Source organism: Myxocyprinus asiaticus, chromosome 9 (genome assembly GCF_019703515.2).
Source record: "Myxocyprinus asiaticus isolate MX2 ecotype Aquarium Trade chromosome 9, UBuf_Myxa_2, whole genome shotgun sequence".
NCBI classification, from domain to species: domain Eukaryota; kingdom Metazoa; phylum Chordata; class Actinopteri; order Cypriniformes; family Catostomidae; genus Myxocyprinus; species Myxocyprinus asiaticus.
Window position 1 is genome coordinate 44021469 of NC_059352.1, and position 24702 is coordinate 44046170.

Consider the following 24702-nt stretch of genomic DNA (forward strand, 5'->3'; position numbering starts at 1 on the left):
CAAGGCTGGTAAGGGTGGCAGGGCCAAGGTGGAGCCGGAGATCAAAGAAGCCAGAGCAGATCAGACAGAAGGCCGGGAGACCAAGGAGACCAGAGCAGCTCAGGCGGACGGCCAAGAGACCAAGGAGACCAGAGCAGATCAGGCGGACGGCCAGGAGACCAAGGAGACCAGGGCAGATCAGGCGGATGGCCAGGAGACCAAGGAGACCAGAGCAGATCAGGCGGACAGCCAGGAGACCCAGGAGACCAGAGCAGATCAGGCGGATGGCCAGGAGACACAGAAGACCAGAGCAGATCAGGCAGACGGCCAGGAGACCCAGAAGACCAGAGCAGATCAGGCAGACGGCCAGGAGACCCAGAAGTCCAGAGCAGATCAGGCGGATGGCCAGGGGACCCAGGAGACCACCTCAGAGCAGGGACTGGATCAGGAGGCCTAGTTGGTGGCCATAGGGCTGAAACATGGTCAGGAGGCCTGGGTGGCGACCACAGGGTCAAGATAGGGTTAGGAGGCCTGGGAGGCAGCCACACACTAGAGACTGGAGCCGTGGAAGACTCTGAGGGTGGAGCCATGGAAGGCGGAGCCGTAGGAGGCTCGAGGGGCGAAGCCGTGGTAAGCGGAGCCATGGAAGGCTTGAGGGGCGAAGCTGTGGCAGGTGGAGCAGTTGGAGGCTCGAGGGGTGAAGTCGTGGCAGGAGGAGCCGTGGGAGGCTCGAGGAGCAAAGCTATGGCAGGCGGAGCCGTTGGAGGCTCGAGGGGTGAAGTCGTGGCAGGCAGAGCCATGGGAGGCTCGAGGAGCGAGGCCATGGCAGGCAGAGCCATGGCAGGCTCGAGGGGCGAAGTTGTGGAAGGTGGAGCTGTGAGAGGCTTGAGACAAACAGTCCTGGATGACTGGGAAACGACCTCCGTGGGGGGAGCATGTGCCTTGGATCGCCGCCATGCACGGTGGCAGGCTTGAGGGTGAAGTCGTGGAAGGCAGAGCTATGGGAGGCTTGAGACAAAGAGTCCTGGATGACTGGGAAACAACCTCCGTGGGGGGAGCGTGTGCCCTGGATCGCCGCCATGCACGGTAGCATGGAGCTATTAGTAAATACAGAATTGTCCAAAATTTCCTTCATATTCCACATCACATAAATATACATACACACCCCTTGTCTACTGCAAAGCCAATATGTACATAGTTTTTCCCCTCCCCCTTATTATAACATCTCTACACATATTAATATTAGTATACATATATTAAAATACATATACAAAAGTTAATTTGCTAAAGTTGTACCATATGCCCACCATTTATTTGTTCAACAGGTTTCTTAAAATAAATATATACATATATATATTAATCTTTATTCACTGTTACTCTTTTACCTTTTCCCCCTTATCTTTTGAAACTATATTTATTTGCTGCACATACATTGCCGTATTTTACTTACATTTGTTCGTTACTTATGTATTCTCTTTTTTTCTTCTTTTCCCTCAATACGTTTGTAATTTTCTTCACTGTAGCAAATTTCTTGTTTGTCTCTCTGTATGTATAAATGCAATAAAAAAATTTTTTTAAATAAAAAACTTTGTGGAACCATTAGAACTTCCTAAACTTACGGCTGAGCAAAAGAATTCTCTTGATTCTGAGATAAACTTGGAGGAGCTTGGCGAGGTAATTAAGGCCTTGCCTAATTTATGCTACAGAATTAGTTCCACTTTTGCTAGAAGATTATACGGAATCATTAAAGAATGGAAAGCTTCCGCCAACCATGACACAAGCCCGGATCAGTCTGATTCTTAAAAAGGACAAAGATCCAAGCGAGTGTTAGAGTTACCATCCAGTTTCTCTGATTCAGCTAGACGTTAAAATATTGTCAAAACATTTGGCTAACTGATTAAGTAAAGTTATGAAACCTCTTATACATATAGATCAGGTGGGATTTGTTCAGGGCCGTAACTCTTCTGATAACATTAGGTGTTTCATCAATATCATGTGGTCAGTGGCGAATGATCAGACTCTGGTCACTGCCATCTCACTTGATGCCGAAAAGGCATTTGATATGGTAGAATAGGATTATCTTTTTAAGATTTTGGAAATGTACAGGTTCGGGAATACTTTTATTAGTTGGATTAAGTTATTTATTGACACCCGGTAGCGGCGGTACAAACAAATGGATTCATTTCAGATTATTTTACTATGGATAGGGGCACCTGTCAGGGTTGCCCTCTTTCCCCATTACTGTTATGTCTTGCCCTGGAACCATTAGCAGCCGCGATAAGAAAGGAGGATGATTTTCCAGGGGTGGTGGCGGGAGGTGTGGCGCATAAGCTTTTGCTTTACGCAGATGATATTTTATTATTCGTCTTCGGCCCTACTAGATCTATGCCTTGCCTCTACAGAATTATTAATTCCTTTTCTAAGTTCTCGGGATGCAGAGTTAATTGGTCTAAATCCGAAGCTTTGGCTCTGACAGTGTACTGCTTGGTACCGGCTTTTCAGCCGGATGCCTTCCAGTGGCCCAAACAGGGCATTAAGTAGTTGGGTATTTTATTCCCAGCGATTAATAAATTTTTAATTAAGAGTTAATTTGGACCCTTTAATAAAAAGGTTTTTGAACGATGTGGGCAGATGGGCTTCATTACATTTATCTATGATTGGGAAGGTTAATGTTATTAAAATTAATTGTATTCCAAAATTCAACTACCTGCTACAGTCTCTCCCTATAGATGTCCCCCGCTCCTATTTCAAGCAGTTTGATAGCATAGTGAAGTCCTTCATTTGGAATGGTAAATGTCCCAGATTACATTTCATTAGGTTGCATAGGCCGATTGACAAAGGTGGGCTAGGCCTGCCCATGATTTTGTTTTATTATTATGCATTTGGTCTCAGACATTTGGCTCATTGGTCACTTCCACCTGAGAGAGCCCCTCCCTGGTTTTGTATTGAAAAGGAAGTTCTTGCCCCTATTTCACCATTGCAAAGCCTTTCTATCAAACTAATTGGAGAAGTTAAGTTACACCCTATTATCTCACATTTGCAATCGTTATGGGCAAAAGTGTCCAGAGTGTTTAATTCTGACATTTATTTAAATGTTGCCTCGAACATATGGCTGAACACAAAATTATGTATTAATAAATCCCCTTTCTGCTGGTCAGAGTGGATTGTGAGGGAGGTTAATACACCCGGTGGCCTATATGAGAGTGGAGTGTTGAGATCCTTTGATCCTTTGATTTGGTTCAACATTTTGGGATTCCCAGATCTTAGTTCTTTAGGTATTTACAGCTGCACTATCTGCTCTGTATTATTTTTGGGAGTAGCATACACCCCCCTAAAGTGGCAGATACTCTGGGAGTGGTGATTGCTGCTTTTGGAAAAGGTCATGAGGCATCAGTGTATTACTCCCTGCTAATTCAGAGTCTGGGGGACGGAGCTTCATCTTCTCTCAAGAGAATATAGGAGAAAGATTTATACTTGGTATTGGAGGAGGGAATGTGGGCTAGGATTCTAAAAAACGTCAAGTCTGCATCTAGAGATGCAAAGGTGTTCCTTATGCAATTCAAGATTTTACATTGATTCTGTTGGACCCCCTCTATATTGTATAGACTTGGTCTTAAAGACACACCCACCTGCTCGCGATGCCAATCAAAAGATGGAGACACAGCCCATGTTTTTTGGTGGTGTGTTAAGATCCAAGAATTCTGGTTGAAGGTTCAGAGTTTTATGTGTGACGTATTGGGCACTCAAATTTCATTTTGCCCCAGACACATAAAAAAATTGGGTCCTAACCAGTGTTATGATTGGCAGACAGGTTATTTTAAGGGGATGGAAGTCAGCTGGAGCGCCCTCATTTCAAGAGTGGTGCACGGAGATAGGGTGGGTGGCGGCTTTCGAGGAAGTGTTATGTGGAAGGCTGGGGAACTTGGATTCATTTGATGGGAAATGGGGCAGCTATTTGGCGTTCTTGGAGGGATCTCAGGGAGGGGCAGTGGAGAAATGTGTGTGATTAATATATATATATATATATATATATATATATATATATATATATATATATATATATATATATTATTTTTTGTGTGTATACTCATGTGTGACCGCAGGGATATTTGTTGAGGGTCAGGGTGGGGTTGGGGATTGGGAGGGGTAATAGTGGGGGTTAAATGTTGATTCTGTGAATATATGTTTTGCTTTTCTTTGCTAATTGTATACATCAATAAAAACTGTTAATCAGAAAATTATGACAGAATATTCATTGTCGTAAGTTTGTGCACGAAGACACTCAAAATTGGAACAAGTGGTTCGAGCTCCTATTATTTACAGTTCGAGAGGTTCCGCAAGCCTTCACGGGGTTCTCCCTATTTGAATTATTGTATGGGCATCGACCATGCGGCGTGCTTGAAGTCCTATGGGAAAATTGGGAGGAGGGACCATCAAACAGCAAAAATGAAATTCAATAATTTCTTGACCTGAGAGCGAAACTCCACACACTGGGGCAATTAACACAGGAGAATTTGCTCCAGGCTCAAGAATGTCAAAGCCGGTTGTATAATAAGGGTACTCGGCTATGGGAATTTGCACCGGGAGATAAAGTCCTTGTATTACTCCCCACATTGAGCTCTAAATTTCTCGGCAATTTAGTGGCCAAGTTGCAAAGGCCCTTTGACATCACACGGTGAGTTTGGGAAATTGATTATGAGGTTAAATGAATGGATAGAGGCGGAGAACGTTAGATTTACCACTTCAATCTCCTAAAACCGTGGAGAGAGGTGGTCCCCATGACTTTGGCGGCGGTGGTCCCGGAGAGGGAGGAGTTCGGACCGGAGTGAACTTAAAAGCCACCGATCGAGTAACCATGGTCACTTGCGGAGACCACCTCTCACTGTCACAAGTCAGTGAGGTTGCAAGGAGAATTCTCCAACATGTTCTCGCCTCTTCCCGGTCATACGAATCTCATAGAACACCACATTGAAACGACTCCAGGGGTAGTGATACGCAGTCGTCCCTACCGGTTACCCGAGCACAAAAAAAAGTTGTTGTGAAGAATTAAAGGACATGTTAGATATGGGGGTAATAGAAGAATCCCACAGTGAATGGGCCAGCCCGATGGTGATGTTTCTGAAGAGTGATGGCTCGGCCCGGTTTTGTGTGGATTATAGAAAAGTCAGTGCGGTGTCTATATTTGATGCGTACCCGATGCCTTGGACTGATGAACTACTCGATTGGTTAGGCGTGGCTCACTGAACTCCCATGTCCCATGAAAAAACTGCATTTTTCACACCGTTTGGCTTACACCAAATTGTCACCCTTCTTTTCGGTTTGTTCGGGGCCCGGCTACATTTCAGCGGCTCATGGATAGAATCCTCAGACCGCACGCCGCTTACGCTGCTGTCTATCTGGAAGACATCATTATTTATAGTAACGATTGACAGCTGCACCTGTAGCATCTAAGGGCTGTTCTGAAGTTGTTGAGATGGGCGGGACTCACGGCAAACCCTAAGAAGTGTGCAGTTGGACGGGTGGAAGTATGGTATCTGGGCTTCCACTTGAGTCATGGACAGGTGCGACCCCAAATTGATAAGACCACAGTGATTGCAGCCTTCTCGAGACCTAAGACCTAAAAGGAGGTGAGACAGTTCCTGGGGCTGACTGGCTATTATCGTAGGTTTTCGCCTATTTATTCGTCCGTCACCAGCCCGCTGATTGATCTTACTAAAAAGGGGGCACCAGGTCCAGTCCAGTGGACGGAGCTGTGTCAGCAGGCATTCACGCAAGTTAAAGCTGCACTTTGCAGCAGGCCGTTATTGCACTCTCCTGACTTCCTTCTCCCTTTTATCTTGCAGACGGACGCATTGGACAGGGGGTTGGGAGTGGTATTGTCCCAGATGGTGGAGCTGGTATCTAGCTCTCCAACCATTTTAAGTTCAAGGTAGTCCAAAGGCCGGGGGTGAAAATGGCTGTTGCAGATTTCCTCTCCAGGAATGGGGGGGGGGGGGGGGGCTAAGTTACAGGCCGGATGGCTCCCTGGGGTATGTGGTGATAGGGGTGTGGCTGAGCGACGTCTGTTGAAAGGGAGACAGAGTGAGTGAGTACGGTAAGGATTGACACCTGTGAGAAATCACCTCAAACAGCTGTTTTGTGTTTGCAGTGAGAGCGGAGAGGGATTTAAAAGGGTAGTCCAGACCGCTGGGGGTGGGGGTGGGAGGGACAAGAAGCTGTGTGTTTGAGTGTTTGCTGAAAAACAACAAGTTATTGGGAAAATAAAATGACTTAAGTTGGATTGTTATACGGCTCCCGCTTCCTCCTGGAGAGAGTTAAGAACCTTGCCACAAGTGTTTTGTTTCTATCAGCATTAAAGCTAGGTGATGTTGTCTAATAGACTATAGTATATAGCATGCATTAAGCTTCCCCATGGAAGGCTTGCGTGTATCATGTGCTACATGGCTTAATTCAGTGTTACCTTGCTTCAGTAAAATGTACTAACAAAGAGTGAGTAAAATGTACTTGAAACAGAGTTCTTAAAGAGATTTAATCAAAATCTGACTTTTATGGCCATTGTCCATGTTTTCAGACCTTCTGTATGTCAGTGTATGCAAGTTCACGAAATGAATCTGTATTTATTAGCAAATATATGCATTTAGTAAATAAAAACAACACAATTGTAATGACCACTCTTAAAAAAAGATAAATATTTACATTTAATAATCAAGCAGACACTTTTATCCAAAGTGAATTACAAATGAGGACAAGCACAAGTATATCATTTAGGAGCCAACAATATTAGCTGGAAAAGTAAACAAATATAGGGTTTCCTTTTTCAAGAGGAAGTGTCTATATTTATGGATCAATTAAGTGCCCAAGAATGAGGTGTGTCTTCAGCTAATATTTGAAGGTTGTTGTGTGAAGCTTGTGGTGAGAAACTTTAGAGAGTTGAGTTTAGAAGCTTTTGACATTTTACGGATTCTGCAAGGGGTGAACTGTAACTCCATGGAGTGCTTTGAAATGTACAATTAATTTTCTGTTGAGTGTTAGCTATTATTTATAAGTGTAGGCAGATGTGGACTTTGAATCTGGGTATGTAAAGAAATCAAAGAGCATCATAAATAAGCCTCTATTGTTTCATTGTGATGTTCTCTGTTTTGTTCTTCTGCTTTCACAAGAGGCCAGTGTCAACTATTTTAATTACACAAAGTCAGAGCTGTGGCACATTGTGTAGTGCACATGCTCGAGACACATATTGGAAAGGCAGGTTTGAATTCAGCCACTATCATGTTCCAATCCCATTCAGACTGATCACAGTGTGAATTTGGCAACATTAGGTGGAAGGTTTTGCTGCTTAAATCAGTCTGTGCTTACCGAAATGGGAATCTCTGCAGTGTCTAAAGCTGGAAGTGTTGTCGAAAATATACACACATGTGAGCGCCCATTTCCGGGTGAAATGTCAACAGGGTGGTGCCAAAAGCCAGCAAGTTGTATTTTTAGTTTTAAATTATTTAATAGATTCACCAGAGATGCATATTTTATTAACTACCCCCTAACCCAAACCCCAACCTTAAACCTAACCGTCAGTGGTGTAAAATTGCCATTTTATTTGAAGCGTGTAGCGTCAGCAGTGTGGGAGACTTGGGATCGAATCCCACATTGAAATCAAGAGGTAATCATGTTCACATAATCAGCACCCCCTAACATTAAATTTTTACCCCACTGATGGTAATGTTTAGTTTTGAGGTTTGGGTTGAGGTGTACAGTTTATAAAATATGCATTCCTCTTCATTATACTACATCCTGTACAGCTGAAAACAACTTGTTACAACTCACTTTTGACGCCCCTCTGTGGACATTTCACCTGGAATTTGGAGCTCACATGTGCCCATACACCCAACAACACTTACTGCTTTGGCCACTGGGGGCAGTGTTTCGCATTTTGAGCGATTTTAACTATAGGAAAGGTCATTCTAATGTTTCCAATTTTACTGTGAGATCAGTCTGGTCTCTAAAGTTGCATCAGTAGTGCTAGAGGGAAATGTGTTCACGCTTGAATTAATGCAAAAATGTCTGATGGGAGATGATGCGTGTCAGTAATTTGGCTGAATGGGGTTGATTTCAGGGTACATGAGCTTTCGGAAGAAGCATGTCAATTTCCAGTGTGGTCATATTGCCTTATTTCCCCTCTCTCCCTCTACTTTCCTGTTTAAGCTATATACACTATAAATTATAGGAAGTTCACCCCCAAATAAAAAAATAAAAAAATATGTCATTATTTACTCATAACTTAAATTTCGGTCTGTTCCTCACACAAAGCTATAGTTAGTATATCTTCAGAAGACTTGGAATATGGCGCATGTGTGGTAATGACTTTTTATAGTGGTTTTTTTTTTACTTTTTTTTTTAAGCTGGCATATGTTGTGGTCACTATGAACTGTTGTTATATGGAAAAGAGCTGTGTAAAGATTCTTAAAAATGTCTTCTATTGTGTTCCACAGAAAAAGAAAAAACAGCATATGGATTGAGAACTAATAAATTATGGCAGAATTGTAATTTTTGGGTGAACTATTTCTTTGCAAGCACATAAACATTTACAATTTTATAAATAAAAAAAAAAAAAAAACAGACCTTGTTGAATAAAACAGAATGGGCTTAAAAAGTTATTTTATTGCCATATTTAAAAGTTTTAAAGAAGTCTTAAACAAGTTGATGTCTTAAAGCATAAGCAATTCACAAGACACAATAGTACACACAGTATTACAGTAAGCAAGAGAATGGTTTAATAGCTTTTATCTCACAAAAATATTCATTTATTCCAGTATGTATTGAAAATCAATAGTGGATACAGTAAGTGGACAAAAATGGCAAATGGAAATGTACTCTGGATGGTCCCAGTGAACAACTAGCTGGCTTATTGTATTTGTGTGGTACTATAAGAAAATAGGTCAAAGTTCTCTCTAGGTCTCTGATCTCAGTTTAGTTTGGGGAGAAGCCTTTGAGAGACAAGCTTTTTAAGCTGGGCCACTTCTTCTGTCAAAGAACTAAGCTGGGATCTAATAGCATCATTTTCCATTGAGCAATGTCTCTGAATTGCAGGGTAATTATGATGTGGTGTTGAACCTGTCGGTGGCATTGTGTGTGGTTGTGGCCTCCATAAACCCTCTGTCCGCCCAGCTGTAGATTGTTCTCTAACTTGTGAGGAGTGGTGTAGGCCTACCATTGTTGAAGAGAGACTCTTTTCCATCTCCACTGGAAGAAAAACCTCACCTTCCGTTCCACCTGGCGTCTTAAAGCGCAATTTATGAGGAAGGCCTTTCATGCTGTTCTCTTGCCACACTGACACTAACTTCTCCCTATCTGATGAATTTGTATCAACTGGAGTGATATAGGGACTTAGTTTACATTCTGTCTCCTCTCCACCTCTGTAAGGATATCCCCTAAGAGGTTCTCCAACAGCATCATCAGAAAACTCTGGGCTCCCAATGCTTGACCCCCCAGAGATGGAAAACCCAGAGTCTTCTGACACATTGACCCTGTCTCGAATGCTTTGCACCCCATCTGAACCACCATGATGTGAGTCCGTCAGTGAGTGTCGATGAGTGAGTTGTGAGTTTGAATTGGGGCAGTAGTAGCGTGTTGCTGGAAATGGTTGGGTGCATGAACCAGATGACCGGGTCGGTGTGAGTGAATCTGTGGGGTCTTTAATCAAACCAAATTGGAACTTAAGTGCCAATAACTCAGCTTTCAGGTGTGCATTGTCCTCAAGAAGAGCCAAAACTTTGTTCTCTACCACGATGTCATTAAACCTCCGTTTTTCACGCGAACGCCTGGCAGCTTCATTGTTCTTTTTGCGTTTGTCCCAGTAACCTTCATCTTTTTTCTCAGTTGTGATGAACTCACGCTTGTGACGCAGCGTATTACTGACATCAGTCTCAGAACATTCTTTGCGTCTCAAACCTCTGGGATGGATGAGAAAAGAGCGTGCTAGCATGTTGCTGGACGTCAAAATGGACATGGTTTCTTCTGTGAAGGATGTAGCTCCATCCTGACTGACTGGATCAGGTATCTCTTCAGGGTACGTTACATTGTGTTCTGCCAGCATGATGCTTTTGCCCCTTACGCCGTGGTGATTTACAAAGAGTCTGGGACCTGATGAATGATAACACAGTCACAGTGCTTTGCTTGTTAATTTTGGCGCTGAAAAACGTTCTGTGCCGTCCTGAAGACCTTTAGCTCCTCCTAGTGGTTGAAAGCAAACAAATAATTGAGGTGTTTATGAACGCTCATACATTACATAACCCTGTATTATTAATATTTATGCAATATGGCCACTTTTTAAAATAAATGTATATTGTAATTACACAAGTATGAAACCTAATGATAAAAAACAAGCTTTAATCATAAAAATGGAAAAACATAGGGAACAATTAAAATGATGCAGTTTTTGAATGTTGTGGTTTAAATACTAATTTTATCTCATGATAAAGAAGTAGTCCTATATAAATAAACAAATAGGGACCTCTTAATATATATATATATGTATGGGGATGACACATGGTTTGGACTGAATCGACTAATCTGAAATATATAAAAGATTTAGGTTAAAGTAATTCCCTTATTAAGCTATTTCAGTATGGTGCCAGTCCTTAATAACTGTTGCGAAATCAAAATGCAGTCACAAATCGATTATAATTTTTTATGTTACTCTTTCATCCTTGATGATCTGAAAGTCTGATATTATTGGCAAAGTCCTAAGAACAGATAGTCTAGAGATCTATTGTGGACATTCTGTCAATCACAGCCCTGTCAAAAATGACCTAATTCCTGTTAGAAAGAGAGTTTTAAGAATTTATTATTTGCTTACCTTCAGTAAAAAGCTTAATTGTACATTTTAAAATCACCCACGGCAACTGTTGTAGGTCAGATGAAAATCTTATTGCGATAGGCTATAATAATCATTGCATTATAAAAAAGCACTGCTGCCGTCCTTCTCCGTCTCATCAGCAAACAGGTCTATTCTCATCTAGAGACCGTCGCTCATATTTCTCTCTTCCTCTGTAAGGTTCAGTTTGCGTCAGCTCACCCGCGTTGAACTCTGCGTCATACAGCCCAACCTGCGACTCTAATAACAGAGCCGTGCTATTAGACGCCATTGCACAACAGCTATTCATCATACTACATTTTGTCTTCGTTTCAAAAGATTATAGCGCATTGTAAAGGGCAGCAATATGCAAATGCTTAGCAGCGTTCTCAGTACAGTAATCTTAGGACACACATTTGTGCTAATTTTATAGTGCAAACAAAGCAGTTACATCAGTAAATACTGAGTATTGCAATGCAAATGAACAGCATATACTTGATAGCCCATTTATATATATATATATCTTCATTGATTTTTGAAAAGACAACAATAATAGAGCAAATAAGTATACAAGAATTAATAGAAAATAATAATTTAATTAAAATAAAGTGGCTACAATAAATATATGAATACTTTAGCACCACTCAAGCGAAATCCTACTTTGAAGATCCAGGCCCACCCATGAATTGCAGTTACATTCTCCCTTTCCTTCTTAACAGTTAAGTGAGCCATAACAGCTGCACTGGATGCTTTTAGTATATTTAAAAATAAATGTAAAAATAAATGTACCTTGCTTTCCAGGGCCCCCTGGTGGCTCAGGGCCCTAAGCGCCCACTTATAACACTTACAGAAATGTCGCTGGCGACAATTATAAATGTATGAATGCCATTGCATTAGAGAACAAAATATTAAACAAAGTGGCAGCTGCAAACAAATAATGCTAAAGCTTTTCTCAGAACTAATTTCCCTTTTCTGAGCCATTTTTGCAATTACATTTAACCACTAGTTTCAAGGTCATTTTCACTGGATGTATATTTAAGTCAGTTCCCCTCAAGTTTACACACTTTTTCAAACTTAAAGGGATCAAGACATGCCCTTTTTTATTTTATTATTTTAATATGTTTCTTTAGGTTCACTTATAATAGGGTACTATGGGCTAAAGGCCCCCGAGTTAAACAGTAACAAAAACTACCACAGTACTTTCCTTAACACCTGTTTGTTACAGTACACTGCAAAATATTCCTGTTCCATGAGATCATTGCGTGCAATGCCTAAAGTTTGATTTTAAGTTAATTTAATCTAATATTTAATAAATGTTGCAAATTTATGTAGCTAATGAGAATCTCTGAAATTATCAAATTCATTTTTAGAAAAAATACTTATTTGTCATTTTCATTTTTGCTCTAAAGTGATTAAATCAAATGTTTTTAATAACTGTCCAATAAGTGAAAGGAATGTATTTGGGGTAAAAAAAAAAACAGACCCTGTTGCAGGGGCTAAAGTCCCCCTTAAAAACATTGTTTTTCTTAAGAAGGGCGAATAGATTTGTTATGAAAAATGCTCAAAGTGGGCTCACATTGACTGATTCAATCACATGGAGATTAATTTGTTTATAGATGTTATGAAATTATACATTTTATTAAAATTAACAGAAAATGGTTAACCCATTTCTGAAGTTTATTTTGAATAAGTAGAATCTTAATTTGTAACTCAGAAAAGCATCTTGCAGTCTCAAAAGTATTTACCTTGATTGAAAATTTTTGCCTTAGAAATCTTGTCCCTATATTTACACAATATCACTTTAACCCCGCCCTGGGGGCCTTTTACTCCAAATGTGGGAAAATTGTTCTTTTTTTTTTTTTTTTATGTATTTTTTTCAATGTTGATACACTTTGACCAGAAAAAAGCAAATTTTCCTTAAGGTGTGCCTTTAGCCCTGTTGTACCCTATTAGTAATTGTTTTTATTATTATTATTATTTTGCACAAAAACCATCATATATTCGTAAATCATGTTAATGTTCCACCCTCATTCTGACCCTCTGTCGGAAACGCTCGGTTTTGGTGCTCCTTCTTCTTTAAGACTTGATAGTAAATGGCCACTGTTATGATTGGTTTTCTGCTTTTGACTGACCTGCTCACCCCTTGCCATCTCACTGCTCACCACTACTTGGCGTGCTATGGAAGTGATAAGGTAAAGTAGGTGTTGATGTGTTGTTGTGGAGGCGGTCAGATGCGAATGTCTACCACAGTGTGACATCACAATGTGGAGGAAGTAGAAAAAGAGTCTTTGAGTCGCTGAGGTATCATGTTATCTATTTATATCATATGTAAACATTAGCTAGCTAGTAAGATAAGTTAGCGTTGACAACTCACCGACTGTAACTGCAATGGTGTGGCTCCTTGGGGAGTGGTCTCTCTACTTAAAGCGGGACGATGACCCAGCACACCGTCCATGATCTCGAACTATGGAAAATTCTTCTTTTTGGCACCGCTTTGTCTATTGTGTGTTTTAACGGATTTGTACTTTGCCAGCAATTTTTTTTTTTCCTGGACCTGTACCATTGTGTGCTGGATACACAACCTGCCAGGCTCGACAATCTTGATGCTGAAACCTCTGACCTGACTCAGCGAAACTCCACCTTTGACACTGACCCCACCTCAATCCCCAGTTGGCCTTGTTTGGCTTAAGGGTAATCGGCAGACCAAAGGCCATTGGCCATTGGCCCCGAGGAGGCACGATGAGGCATGCACTAGCACGCCATCATTTGGCTTGATAGTGGAAACGTGGCTAATGGCCTCTTATATGACAAAAGATCAAGGAAAATGTTATTCCTCATGTCATTACCCCTTTAACACACTTTATGTGAAATGGTTTGATTGAAAATTGTGCTTGTGCCATCCTTCTTTTAAAACAAATGCGATTTGGTTTGATATTCTATTTTCTAGTGCAATGATAAGCTATACTTATATTTAAGTGTTGCTTAAAGGAATATTCTTGGTTAAGTACAAGTTAAGCTTAATCGACAGCATTTGCGGCATAATGTTGAATACCAAAAAATAAATTTTGACTTGCCCCTCCTTTTCTTTAAAAAAAGCAAAAATCTGGTTTACAGTGAAGGACTTACAGTAGAATGGAAGTGAATGGTGCCAATCTGTAAATGTTAAAATATGTTTCTATTTCAAAAGTAAAGCCACAAGACATAAACAATATTCTTATTAACATGATTTTAGTGTGATAAAATCACTTACTAACATTTTCTGTTTAAAGTTATATTCAGTTTTACAACTTTGTTGCCATGACAACGTAAATCCACTGTAAATTCGAAAACCCTAAAATGACTGTAAATACGATAATTTAAATAACTTTACAGCTTAAATAATACACAAGTTTTAACAGAAGAATTTAAGTAGTTTTATAAAATAATAAGCTTCACATTTCTGCCTTTAAACCCTCCAAAAAGTGTCCCCATTCACTTCCATTGTAAGTGCCTCACTGTAACCTTGTGCAACAGTTGTCTGTTGAATTCAGTGCAAGGTCTGAATTGTATCACTCTACACATTGTAAATGCCAGTATATCTGGAATAATTGCAATAACCCTAAGGAACCTTTCTGAATCCTAAGGAATTGTATTTCATTGAAAGAGTTCACCTGCAATGACAACCTCAAGCAACATAATTTTTTTTTTTATATAGCAGAATTTCATTTAACCTAATGAACCAGAACTTGTGGTATTAGACATGCTGAATGGAGAATGTGACTTAGAGCTTATGAGCAGCGATTTTGCTGATCTGTAATCCATAAGAGCTCCTTACCGACCCTCAGAGCACGCTGTACTTTCTGCAGACAATTAATAAAAGACCTTTGGATTTCTTGTTGTTTACGATTTTTTAGAATGATTGCCTGTTTCAAATAATTCTGATCCAATAATTTTGGCATGGAGTGAAATCTGTTTTGAAATAATACTGTTTTTGTTTGCCTGCCAGTCACTAATGCACAGAATGCATTATGATCTTTAGAGCTTAACTATTCATCATTTGCATTGTTAATTAATTAGGAAAATTATACAAATCCTAGAAAAGACAAATACACTGATAATAAAGTATCAAGCCTTTTATATACAGCACAACAGATGCCTTTTCTTGCAATTGCTCTGTCTGTGTCCTCAGGCAGCCAGTGATAAACATCATAAAGACCCTTTTTACAGCAGCTCTTCATTGAGTTACCAAAGTAACAAAGCAACATGCTAATTTCTATCAGTCTGTCAGAGATACAACCATTAGTCTGTTTTTTACCTCAAAGAACCTTTGCCCTTAACTAATGCAGCATGTGTGGGCAACCAAACAGCATGCAGATTTGATCATGTACTTAAATGATTGTAAAATCCAGAGCACTTCAGGTTATTCCTGGAAATTGTTTTCTTTTTTTGTAAGCAAATACTATGGCTAATATTAGTCTCATTGTTGTATGTCATCCAGTTACCTAGTAGTGGAGTTGTAGAGTCTGACATTCTCATACATTAGTTTACCTCACATTGTGTTGTCAGAACGTGCACAGAATGCGATCATGTTGGCTGAAACAGAGAAATTATGCATATAATTTGTGGGTGCATTTCAGTACAGCTTTATATGCTTGAGTGATAGATGTGTATGATTTTTTTCCATTGTTGTCTCAAATGAAGAGCAATTAAATCACTTTTAGTGCTTCAAGAGTAGTGCTCTTACTGCAGGCTAGGCTGGGTACATGCCCTGCTGTGGCCTGTGACGTCTCAGTTGGCTTAAGCACATTAAGGGAGTTTCTGAATGCACTGAGCCTCCACACACACACACACACACACACACACACACACACACACACACACACACACACACACACACACACCCACCCACCCACACTGCCCTAGAACAGATATCGCAGGGTGAGTTGAGGACAGAGCGATGTCAATACCTACTATCTCCCTCACTGCTGCTTGCATTCAGTCAGCAGCCCATAGTGTGAATTTATATATATATTTCGTGGTTAAAAATGAATGTTTTTAAGTGAACTTACTACAGTCATATTATTTTTAAACAGGTCCTTACATATTCAATATGCTTGAATGCATTTTAGCATAGAGAGTAAATAGAAGAAGACAATTACATGCAAGGTGAAGCATTGGTGACCTTTTTTCTTCTTGACACTGTTGGTGCAATTTTTCAGGTCTGAAAAAAAGGACATGCTCGGGTAAAAGAGGACGTATTGTCACCCTAGTACAGTTTATTTAAAATTCAATATCTTGGATTAAACAAGGCCCCCCTTTGTTAGAAGAAAAACTAATCTCCATGATTATGACTTTAACTTTATATTGTGTTCCAGACAAAACTGACCGTTTAACTTTTTCTTTCTTTTTTTTATTTATTTTTTTTCTGAAAACTGTAGTTTATTTCATCCAGTTGGAATAAAAATCCATGACTTTGTTTACACAGGGCATCTGAACACACAAAATGTTTTTAGATCATTTTCATACAGTTTTATTGGTTTTATTACACTTTGTTACACCTGTGGTGCTCCCGGTCTAAAGTGACCATTGGAAATGAATGGATTAGACTACAAAAAACAGAAATATTAAGTGTTCAGGAGCATCTCAGTCCTTTAGATGAGCACATATGTGGATGTGTGTTTGCAGACACAAAGTCCTCGGACATGTGCACACATACAAAACACATACACACACACACACAAACACACACACAATGTGTGTTGAGGCTCTTTTGTGCATCGTCTTTCCATGTACACTCTTTGAGAACTATTTCAAGATCTACTTATAATATTTTGTTGTGTTTGGGCTCGTTTGAATCGGGTTAGTCTGCTGTAAGTTACAATATGTCATTGTCTATGTTATATGTATGTTTCAGGAAATATTAAGGAAAAATGTGACAAAAAGATACTCCTGTTTATTATATTTATGTGTGTCAGTAATACTCACTGCAGATTGGTCTCTGAGTAAAACACATTTGCTCATTACATTTTACTAATTTAGACCTTTCCAACAATATATAACACATGTTTTTTTTCTCATCTTTTTATGTTTGTACCAACTCTGAATATAATTGTGGTGATAACAAATTTACAAATTATTTGTGTAAAACAGTTCAAATTTGTCAGCAAATTCATTTTAAAGCTTAGAGTCTAAGCTTTAAAATGACACCTATTTTGTTTAGATCAAGCAAGAGGTTATTGATTTATTACATAATTATTATTATTTTAATTGCAGAGAGTGCCAGTTGCCAATCCCAGTACCGCTGTAGGTCGTTCTGCATCCCCTTGCTCCGAGTAAGATTTTAAGTCTAAGGCTCTAGACACGCAAGGCAGGCACGCAGGAAAATTAACCAAGATACCAAGCTTCAGCTTTTTGTCAATAGATCTATTAGGTAATGAAATAAGGACATGCCTACCATGATAGCCAAGTAACTGTAATTGCGTAACCACAATGGTTTCACAAGTAACAAAGGAAGTCAGATAAGCAAAGGTGACATGGATTGCTAGACATTCACATTTCTCTTTGAGATACACTGTTATCTTAAGTAAATAAATTGCAAATATTTCATTATATTGTAGTGGATGTTTTGACAATGACCTTAATAATGTTCCTTGAAGAGAGAGACTTAAAAAAAGTGAAAAGCCTAAAAGTAAAGTTTTAGATCTAACAGACAACTAAAAGTCAGAAAACTTTGATCTTATGGTGTTGTTGTGTTGCATTTGGTGAGCTTCTCATAAAGGCTAATGAGTGACCTGTATTGGCCTCTCCTTTCCCTCTTCCTCCTGTCTCCCTTCCTTTTTTTTCAGTCTGGATCACTGATCTCTGTTTAACATCATAACTTTCTTTACAATTATCTTATTATGCATAGCAATGTGCCACCATGATTTAACAGAAGTAGTATGTTTTTAAATTCGTAATTTTTATCATCCAGCTGCAAAAAAATAAATAAAAATATGAGCTAACAGTCAGCTACCATCCAGTTTCCTCCTGATTTGCCTCTCAAATGGGTGTAATATACACTCATTGTGTCCTCATATGCTCTCTTACTGATCACATGAGTTTGTGACGCATGTCGGAAACTCAGGCCATAACCCAGTTTAATCTCAGGCTGCTAATCTCAGTTGTATCCAACCAAATATGGGTTTAACATTGTAAACCAACTATGGCCTAACTATGACCAACAACCTTGTTTATGGTTATGGTCAGGGTTTTAATACTTTTTCATCAGGGTCAGACTCAGACATTAACCATTGCTCAGGACAAAAATATTTTAAATGTATAGTGGCAAGAAACAATATGTGAACCCTTAGCTGTTTTTTGCATTAATTGGTCATAAAATGTGATCCCATCTTCATCAAGTCACATGTATAGACAAACACAATGTGCTTAAGCTAACAACACACAATCAATTATAATCTTTCATGTCTTTATTGAACACATCCCTTTAAACATTCACAGTGCTGTGGAAAAAGTAGGTGAACCCTTGGATTTAATAACTGATTCCTTCAAATTTTCAGCTGTCACTCTAGGGTTCTTTTTTACTTCATTAAGCATTCAACAGTGTGCTCTTTGAGTCATCTTGGCTGGATGGCCACTTCTAGGGAGAGTAGCCATAGTACTAAATAGTCTCTATTTACAGACAATTTGCCTAACTGTGGACAGATAAATATCTTAGCTCTTAGAGATAACTTTGTATTCCTATCCAGCTTTATGCAAAGCAACATTTCTGCAAAAATGATTGTAGGTCTTCTCAGACCTCTTTTTTGCAAGGCATGGTCCACATCATCAGATCCTTCTTGTGAATAACAAACTCAAAAATGTTTAAGTGCTTTTTGTAAGTCAAAGTTGCTCTAACCCACACCTCCAATCTCATTTCAATAATTGGATGCCAGGTTTGCCAACTCCTGACTCTAATTAGCTTTTGTTGAGATTATTAGCCTAGGGGTTCACATACATTTTCCAACCTACACAGTGAATGTTTGAATGATGTATTCAGTTTGTACAAGAATGTTAGAATGATGTATTCAGTATGTGCAAGAACAATACAATCATTTGTGTGTTATTAGTTAATACAGATTGTGTTTATTCATTATTGTCACTTAGATGAAGATCAAGCCAGATTTTAAGACAAATTTATACATAAATGCTGGTAATTCCAAAGGGTTCACATACTTTTCTTGCCACTGTAGATCCTATAGTAAATTTCTGTCTTTTACGTACCCATGTTGTGTTCATTTTTATATATTTCATGATTCTGTTCTAGGCCTTTTAAGTAATGGGGTTAAACACCGTAGTGATCATTTCAATTAATTGATTCATTTACAGCACTTGAAATAAATGGAACTCACTATGTTAAATGTGTAAGACAAATTTGCCCATTAAAAGTTCAGCTCTGACACTTCTTTGCAGTTGTTTATGATTACTGGACAGAATTTGTGGCATAATGTTGATTACTACAAAAATAATTTTGACTTGTCCCTCATTTATTTAACAAAAGCAAAACTCACAGTAAAGGCACTGAGATGTACTGTTAGTGAATGGGGCCAGTCCATAAACATTAAAATATACACTGTACCAACAGTATAGCCACAAGATGTAAAGAACTTATTAACATGATTTTAGTGTGATTAAAATCTCTTACTAACCTTATCTGTATAAAGTTATATCCAGTCTTTGGTCCCACTTTATATTAAGTGTCTTTAACTACTATGTACTAACAAATATCCTACATATAATACAATGTACTTATTTTGTAACTTCATGTTCTTCTGCAAAATTCTCACAAGATTTACGTTTGCTGCTACTGAGGTTGAGGTATGGGTAAGTTTAGGGGTAGGGTTAGCAGTGTAACTACAGATGTACTGTAATTAAACGCAAATACTTTAAATTTTAATTTTAAATCTGTGAATATATGTTTTGCTTTTCTTTGCTAATTGTATACATCAATAAAAACTGTTAATCAGAAAATTATGACAGAATATTCATTGTCGTAAGTTTGTGCACGAAAGACACTCAAAATTGGAACAAGTGGTTCGAGCTCCTATTATTTACAGTTCGAGAGGTTCCGCAAGCCTTCACGGGGTTCTCCCTATTTGAATTATTGTATGGGCATCGACCATGCGGCGTGCTTGACGTCCTATGGGAAAATTGGGAGGAGGGACCATCAAACAGCAAAAATGAAATTCAATAATTTCTTGACCTGAGAGCGAAACTCCACACACTGGGGCAATTAACACAGGAGAATTTGCTCCAGGCTCAAGAATGTCAAAGCCGGTTGTATAATAAGGGTACTCGGCTATGGGAATTTGCACCGGGAGATAAAGTCCTTGTATTACTCCCCACATTGAGCTCTAAATTTCTCGCCAATTTAGTGGCCAAGTTGCAAAGGCCCTTTGACATCACACGGTGAGTTTGGGAAATTGATTATGAGGTTAAATGAATGGATAGAGGCGGAGAACGTTAGATTTACCACTTCAATCTCCTAAAACCGTGGAGAGAGGTGGTCCCCGTGACTTTGGCGGCGGTGGTCCCGGAGAGGGAGGAGTTCGGACCGGAGTGAACTTAAAAGCCACCGATCGAGTAACCATGGTCACTTGCGGAGACCACCTCTCACTGTCACAAGTCAGTGAGGTTGCAAGGAGAATTCTCCGACATGTTCTCGCCTCTTCCCGGTCGTATGAATCTCATAGAACACCACATTGAAACGACTCCAGGGGTAGTGATACGCAGTCGTCCCTACCGGTTACCCGAGCACAAAAAAAAGTTGTTGTGAAGAATTAAAGGACATGTTAGATATGGGGGTAATAGAAGAATCCCACAGTGAATGGGCCAGCCCGATGGTGATGGTTCTGAAGAGTGATGGCTCGGTCCGGTTTTGTGTGGATTATAGAAAAGTCAGTGCGGTGTCTATATTTGATGCGTACCCGATGCCTTGGACTGATGAACTACTCGATTGGTTAGGCGTGGCTCACTGAACTCCCATGTCCCATGAAAAAACTGCATTTTCCACACCATTTGGCTTACACCAAATTGTCACCCTTCTTTTCGGTTTGTTCGGGGCCCGGCTACATTTCAGCGGCTCATGGATAGAATCCTCAGACCGCACACCGCTTACGCCGCTGTCTATCTGGAAGACATCATTATTTATAGTAATGATTGACAGCTGCACCTGTAGCATCTAAGGGCTGTTCTGAAGTTGTTGAGATGGGCGGGACTCACGGCAAACCCTAAGAAGTGTGCAGTTGGACGGGTGGAAGTACAGTATCTGGGCTTCCACTTGAGTCATGGACAGGTGCGACCCCAAATTGATAAGACCACAGTGATTGCAGCCTTCTCGAGACCTAAGACCTAAAAGGAGGTGAGACAGTTCCTGGGGCTGACTGGCTATTATCGTAGGTTTTCGCCTATTTATTCGACCGTCACCAGCCCGCTAATTGATCTTACTAAAAAGGGGGCACCAGATCCAGTCCAGTGGACGGAGCTGTGTCAGCAGGCAATGCAACAACATGCAATGCAATGTAAGTACAATGCAACAACACGTACTGTATGTACATAATAAATACATTGAATCAATTACTTAAGTAGTAGTTAAAGACACTAGTAAAAAGTGGGTCCCAATATTTTAACTTCATTATCATAACGATGTTTATGTCAGCATAACTAGAAAACCTTTGTTAGTTATGCACAAATGTATCAGTTTATTCAACTTTATTTACATGAAAAGGTATGTCACACAAATAAGATTTAACAACTAATAGTATGTTGTTTCAAATAAACTTTTATATTATTGTTTCTACTTACATTAATTGGTGTATAAGAAAATAATAACTAAGGTCAGTCATTAAAGCTGATTCACCAAAGAAGTGCAGATAAAGCTGCACATTAGCTAAACACATTCACAAACGCAATGAAAAATTTCATGGATTGAACAGGATCCAACTTTACCGAAGTGAACTCTAATCACCCTAATGGTGATTTTACATGAAAATAACTACAGTAAAACAACATCAATAATACTAAAAAGAGCTAAAATCTCTAGCAATTCTTAATAACATCTTATTAAATGCTCCCAAAAGTTCCTTTTGACCAAACATACAGGCTTAAATTATTCGAGCTAAAGGTACATGGGTATTCCCCACAACCTCAATTCTGCACTTGATCATTTGAGTTAGTAGTACTTAAACTTACAATTATTATTTTACATTATGTATCACTCTAAGTTCGGCTTCTAATTAATATTTTGTGTTGTACACATTAATGCAAATCAAATAAAGCTAAAAATGTCATAAATACGTACATTTCTGAGTAGAAGCTATTTATTATATATGTACAGTGCTGTGGAAAAGTATTTGCCCCCATCCTGATTTCTTATTTTTTTGTGTATTTTTCATACTAAATAGGTCTTTTTAGATATTCATACGACATCTAACATAAAACAAAGGCAACCTGAGTAAACACAAAAACAGTTTTCAAATGTTTTCTTTTTTTTTTAATTTTTTTTTATTTATTTTTTTGTTATTGAAGCAAAACATTTATCCAACACCTATATCACCCATGTGAAAAACTAACTGCCCCCCTTAAACTTAATAGCTGATCATTTCTAGCATGAACTGCCCATTTAAGGTGCTGCCACAGCATCTCAGTCGGGTTCAAGTCAGGACTTTGACTAGGCCACTCCAAAACATTAATTTAGCTTATTTTGAACCATTCAGAGGTGGACTTACTCCTATGCTTTGGATCATTGTCTTGCTGCATAATCCAGTTGTGCTTGAGCTTCAACTCACGGACTGATGGCCGAACGTTCTCCTTTAAGATTTTCTGGTAGAGAGCAGAAAGTTTCCTTCAATTAGTGCAAGTCACCCTGGCTCTGAAGCAGCAAAGCATCCCCACACCATCACACTACCACCACCATGCTTGATCGTAGGTATGATGTCTTTTTTGTGTCATTCTGTGTTTGATTTATACCAAATGTAACGGGACCCCTGTCTTCCAAACTGTTCCACTTTCGACTCATCAGTCCACAGAACATTCTCCCAAAAGGTTTGAGGATCATCAAGGGGTATTTTGGCAAAATTCAGAAAAGACTTAATGTTCTTCTGAGTTAGCAGTGATTTTCACCTCGCACTTCCATGGATGGCATTTTTGGCCAGTGTCTTTCTGATAGTGGAGTCATGAACAGTGACCTTTATTGATGCGAGAGAGGCCTGCAGTTCCTTAGATGTTGTCCTTGGCTTTTTTGTGACTTTCTGGATGAGTCGTCGCTGTGCTCTTGGAGGAATTTTGGAAGGTCGGCCACTTCTGGGAAGGTTCACTACTGTGTCAAGTTTTCTCCATTTGGAGATAATGGCTCTCACAGTGGTTCTTTGGAGTCCCAGAGCCTTTGAAATAGCTTTGTAACCCTTCTCAGACTGATGTATTTCAATCCCCTTTTCCTCATCATTTCTGGAATTTCTTTCGACCTTGGCATAGTGTGCTACTGGGTGAGACCTTTTAGCCAACTTCATGCTGCTGAAAAAGTTTAGGAGTTGATTTGATTGAACAGGGCTGGCAGTAATCAGGCCTGGGTGTGTCTAATCCAGCTGAACCTCTTTATGAATGCAGTTTCATAGATTTGCAGATTTAATAACTAAGGGGCAAATACTTTTTTACACAGGCCCAGTTGGTATTGGATAACTTGCTGACTACCACCCCTGGAGTCGTGAGTTCGAATCCAGGGCGTGTTGAGTGACTCCAGCCAGGTCTCCTAAGCAACCAAATTGGCCTGGTTGCTAGGGAGGGTAGAGTCACATGGGACAACCTCCTCGTGGTCGCCATAATGTGGTTCTCGCTCTCGGTGGGGAGCGTGGTGAGTTGAGCGTGGATGCCGCGGAGAATAGCGTGAAGCCTCCACACATGCTATGTCTCCACGGTAACGTGCTCAACAAGCCACGTGATTGACAGTCTCAGACGCAGAGGCAACTGAGATTTGTCACTACGCCACCACAAGGACTTAGAGCGCATTGGGCATTCCAAATTGGGGAGAAAAGGGTAATAAAATAAAAATAAAAATGTATTTTGTATTTACTCAGATTGCTTTTGTTTTATGTTAGATTTTGTTTGAATTTTTGAAACAATTTAGTATGAGATATACTGTACACAAAAACAGAAGAAATCAAGATGTGGGCAAATACTTTTCCACAGCACTGTATGTGGACTGTGTCCACATATATATAAATACACTACTGGTCAAAAGTTTTGAAACACTTGACTGAAATATTTCTCATGATCTTAAAAATCTTTTGATCTGAAGGTGTATGCTTAAATGTTTGAAATGAGTTTTGTAGATAAAAATATAATTGTGCCACCATATTAATTTATTTCATTATAAAACTAAAATGTAATAATAAAAAAAAAAAAAAAAGTTTGTGAAATTGATGACTTGGACCAAATAAAGAAAAGCAGCCATTAAGTGTCCAACATAGATGGGAACTCCTTCAATACTGTTTAAAAAGCATCCCAGGGTGATACCTCAAGAAGTTGGTTGAGAAAATGTCAAGAGTACATTTCTGAAAATTCTAGGCAAAGGGTGACTACTTTGAAGATGCTAAAATATAACACAGTTTTGATTTATTTGGGATTTTGTTTAGTCACAACATAATTCCCATATTTCCATTTATGTTATTCCATAGTTTTGATGACTTTACTATTATTCTAAAATGTGATTAAAAAATAAAATAAAAATTATTATAAAGAATGAGTAAGTGTTTCAAAACTTTTGACCGGTAGTGTGTATATATATATATATATATATATATATATATATATATATATATATATATATATATAATATGACCATATTTCCAGGTTTTCCATGACTGGGG

At 39.2% G+C, this 24702-nt stretch overlaps 1 protein-coding gene across 3 annotated transcripts; it reads right to left on the bottom strand.

Annotated features, from left to right (window-relative positions):
- Positions 1-6682: 6682 nt before the first annotated feature.
- Positions 6683-24591, bottom strand: LOC127446645 (nuclear factor interleukin-3-regulated protein-like). Of its 3 annotated transcripts, XM_051707739.1 has the most exons (3): positions 22567-24591; positions 15353-15397; positions 6683-10203 (listed from the first exon to the last, which is right to left on the bottom strand). In XM_051707739.1, the coding sequence occupies exon 3, from the start codon at positions 10064-10066 to the stop codon at positions 8936-8938; it is 1131 nt and encodes a 376-aa protein (XP_051563699.1). In that variant the 5' UTR covers positions 10067-10203; positions 15353-15397; positions 22567-24591; the 3' UTR covers positions 6683-8935. The 3 variants fall into 3 exon arrangements, with proteins under 3 accessions (XP_051563699.1, XP_051563700.1, XP_051563698.1); XM_051707740.1 differs by lacking the exons at positions 15353-15397; positions 22567-24591 and adding an exon at positions 15307-15328; XM_051707738.1 differs by lacking the exons at positions 15353-15397; positions 22567-24591 and adding an exon at positions 10829-11084 and having other exon boundaries at positions 6684-10203.
- Positions 24592-24702: the final 111 nt, after the last annotated feature.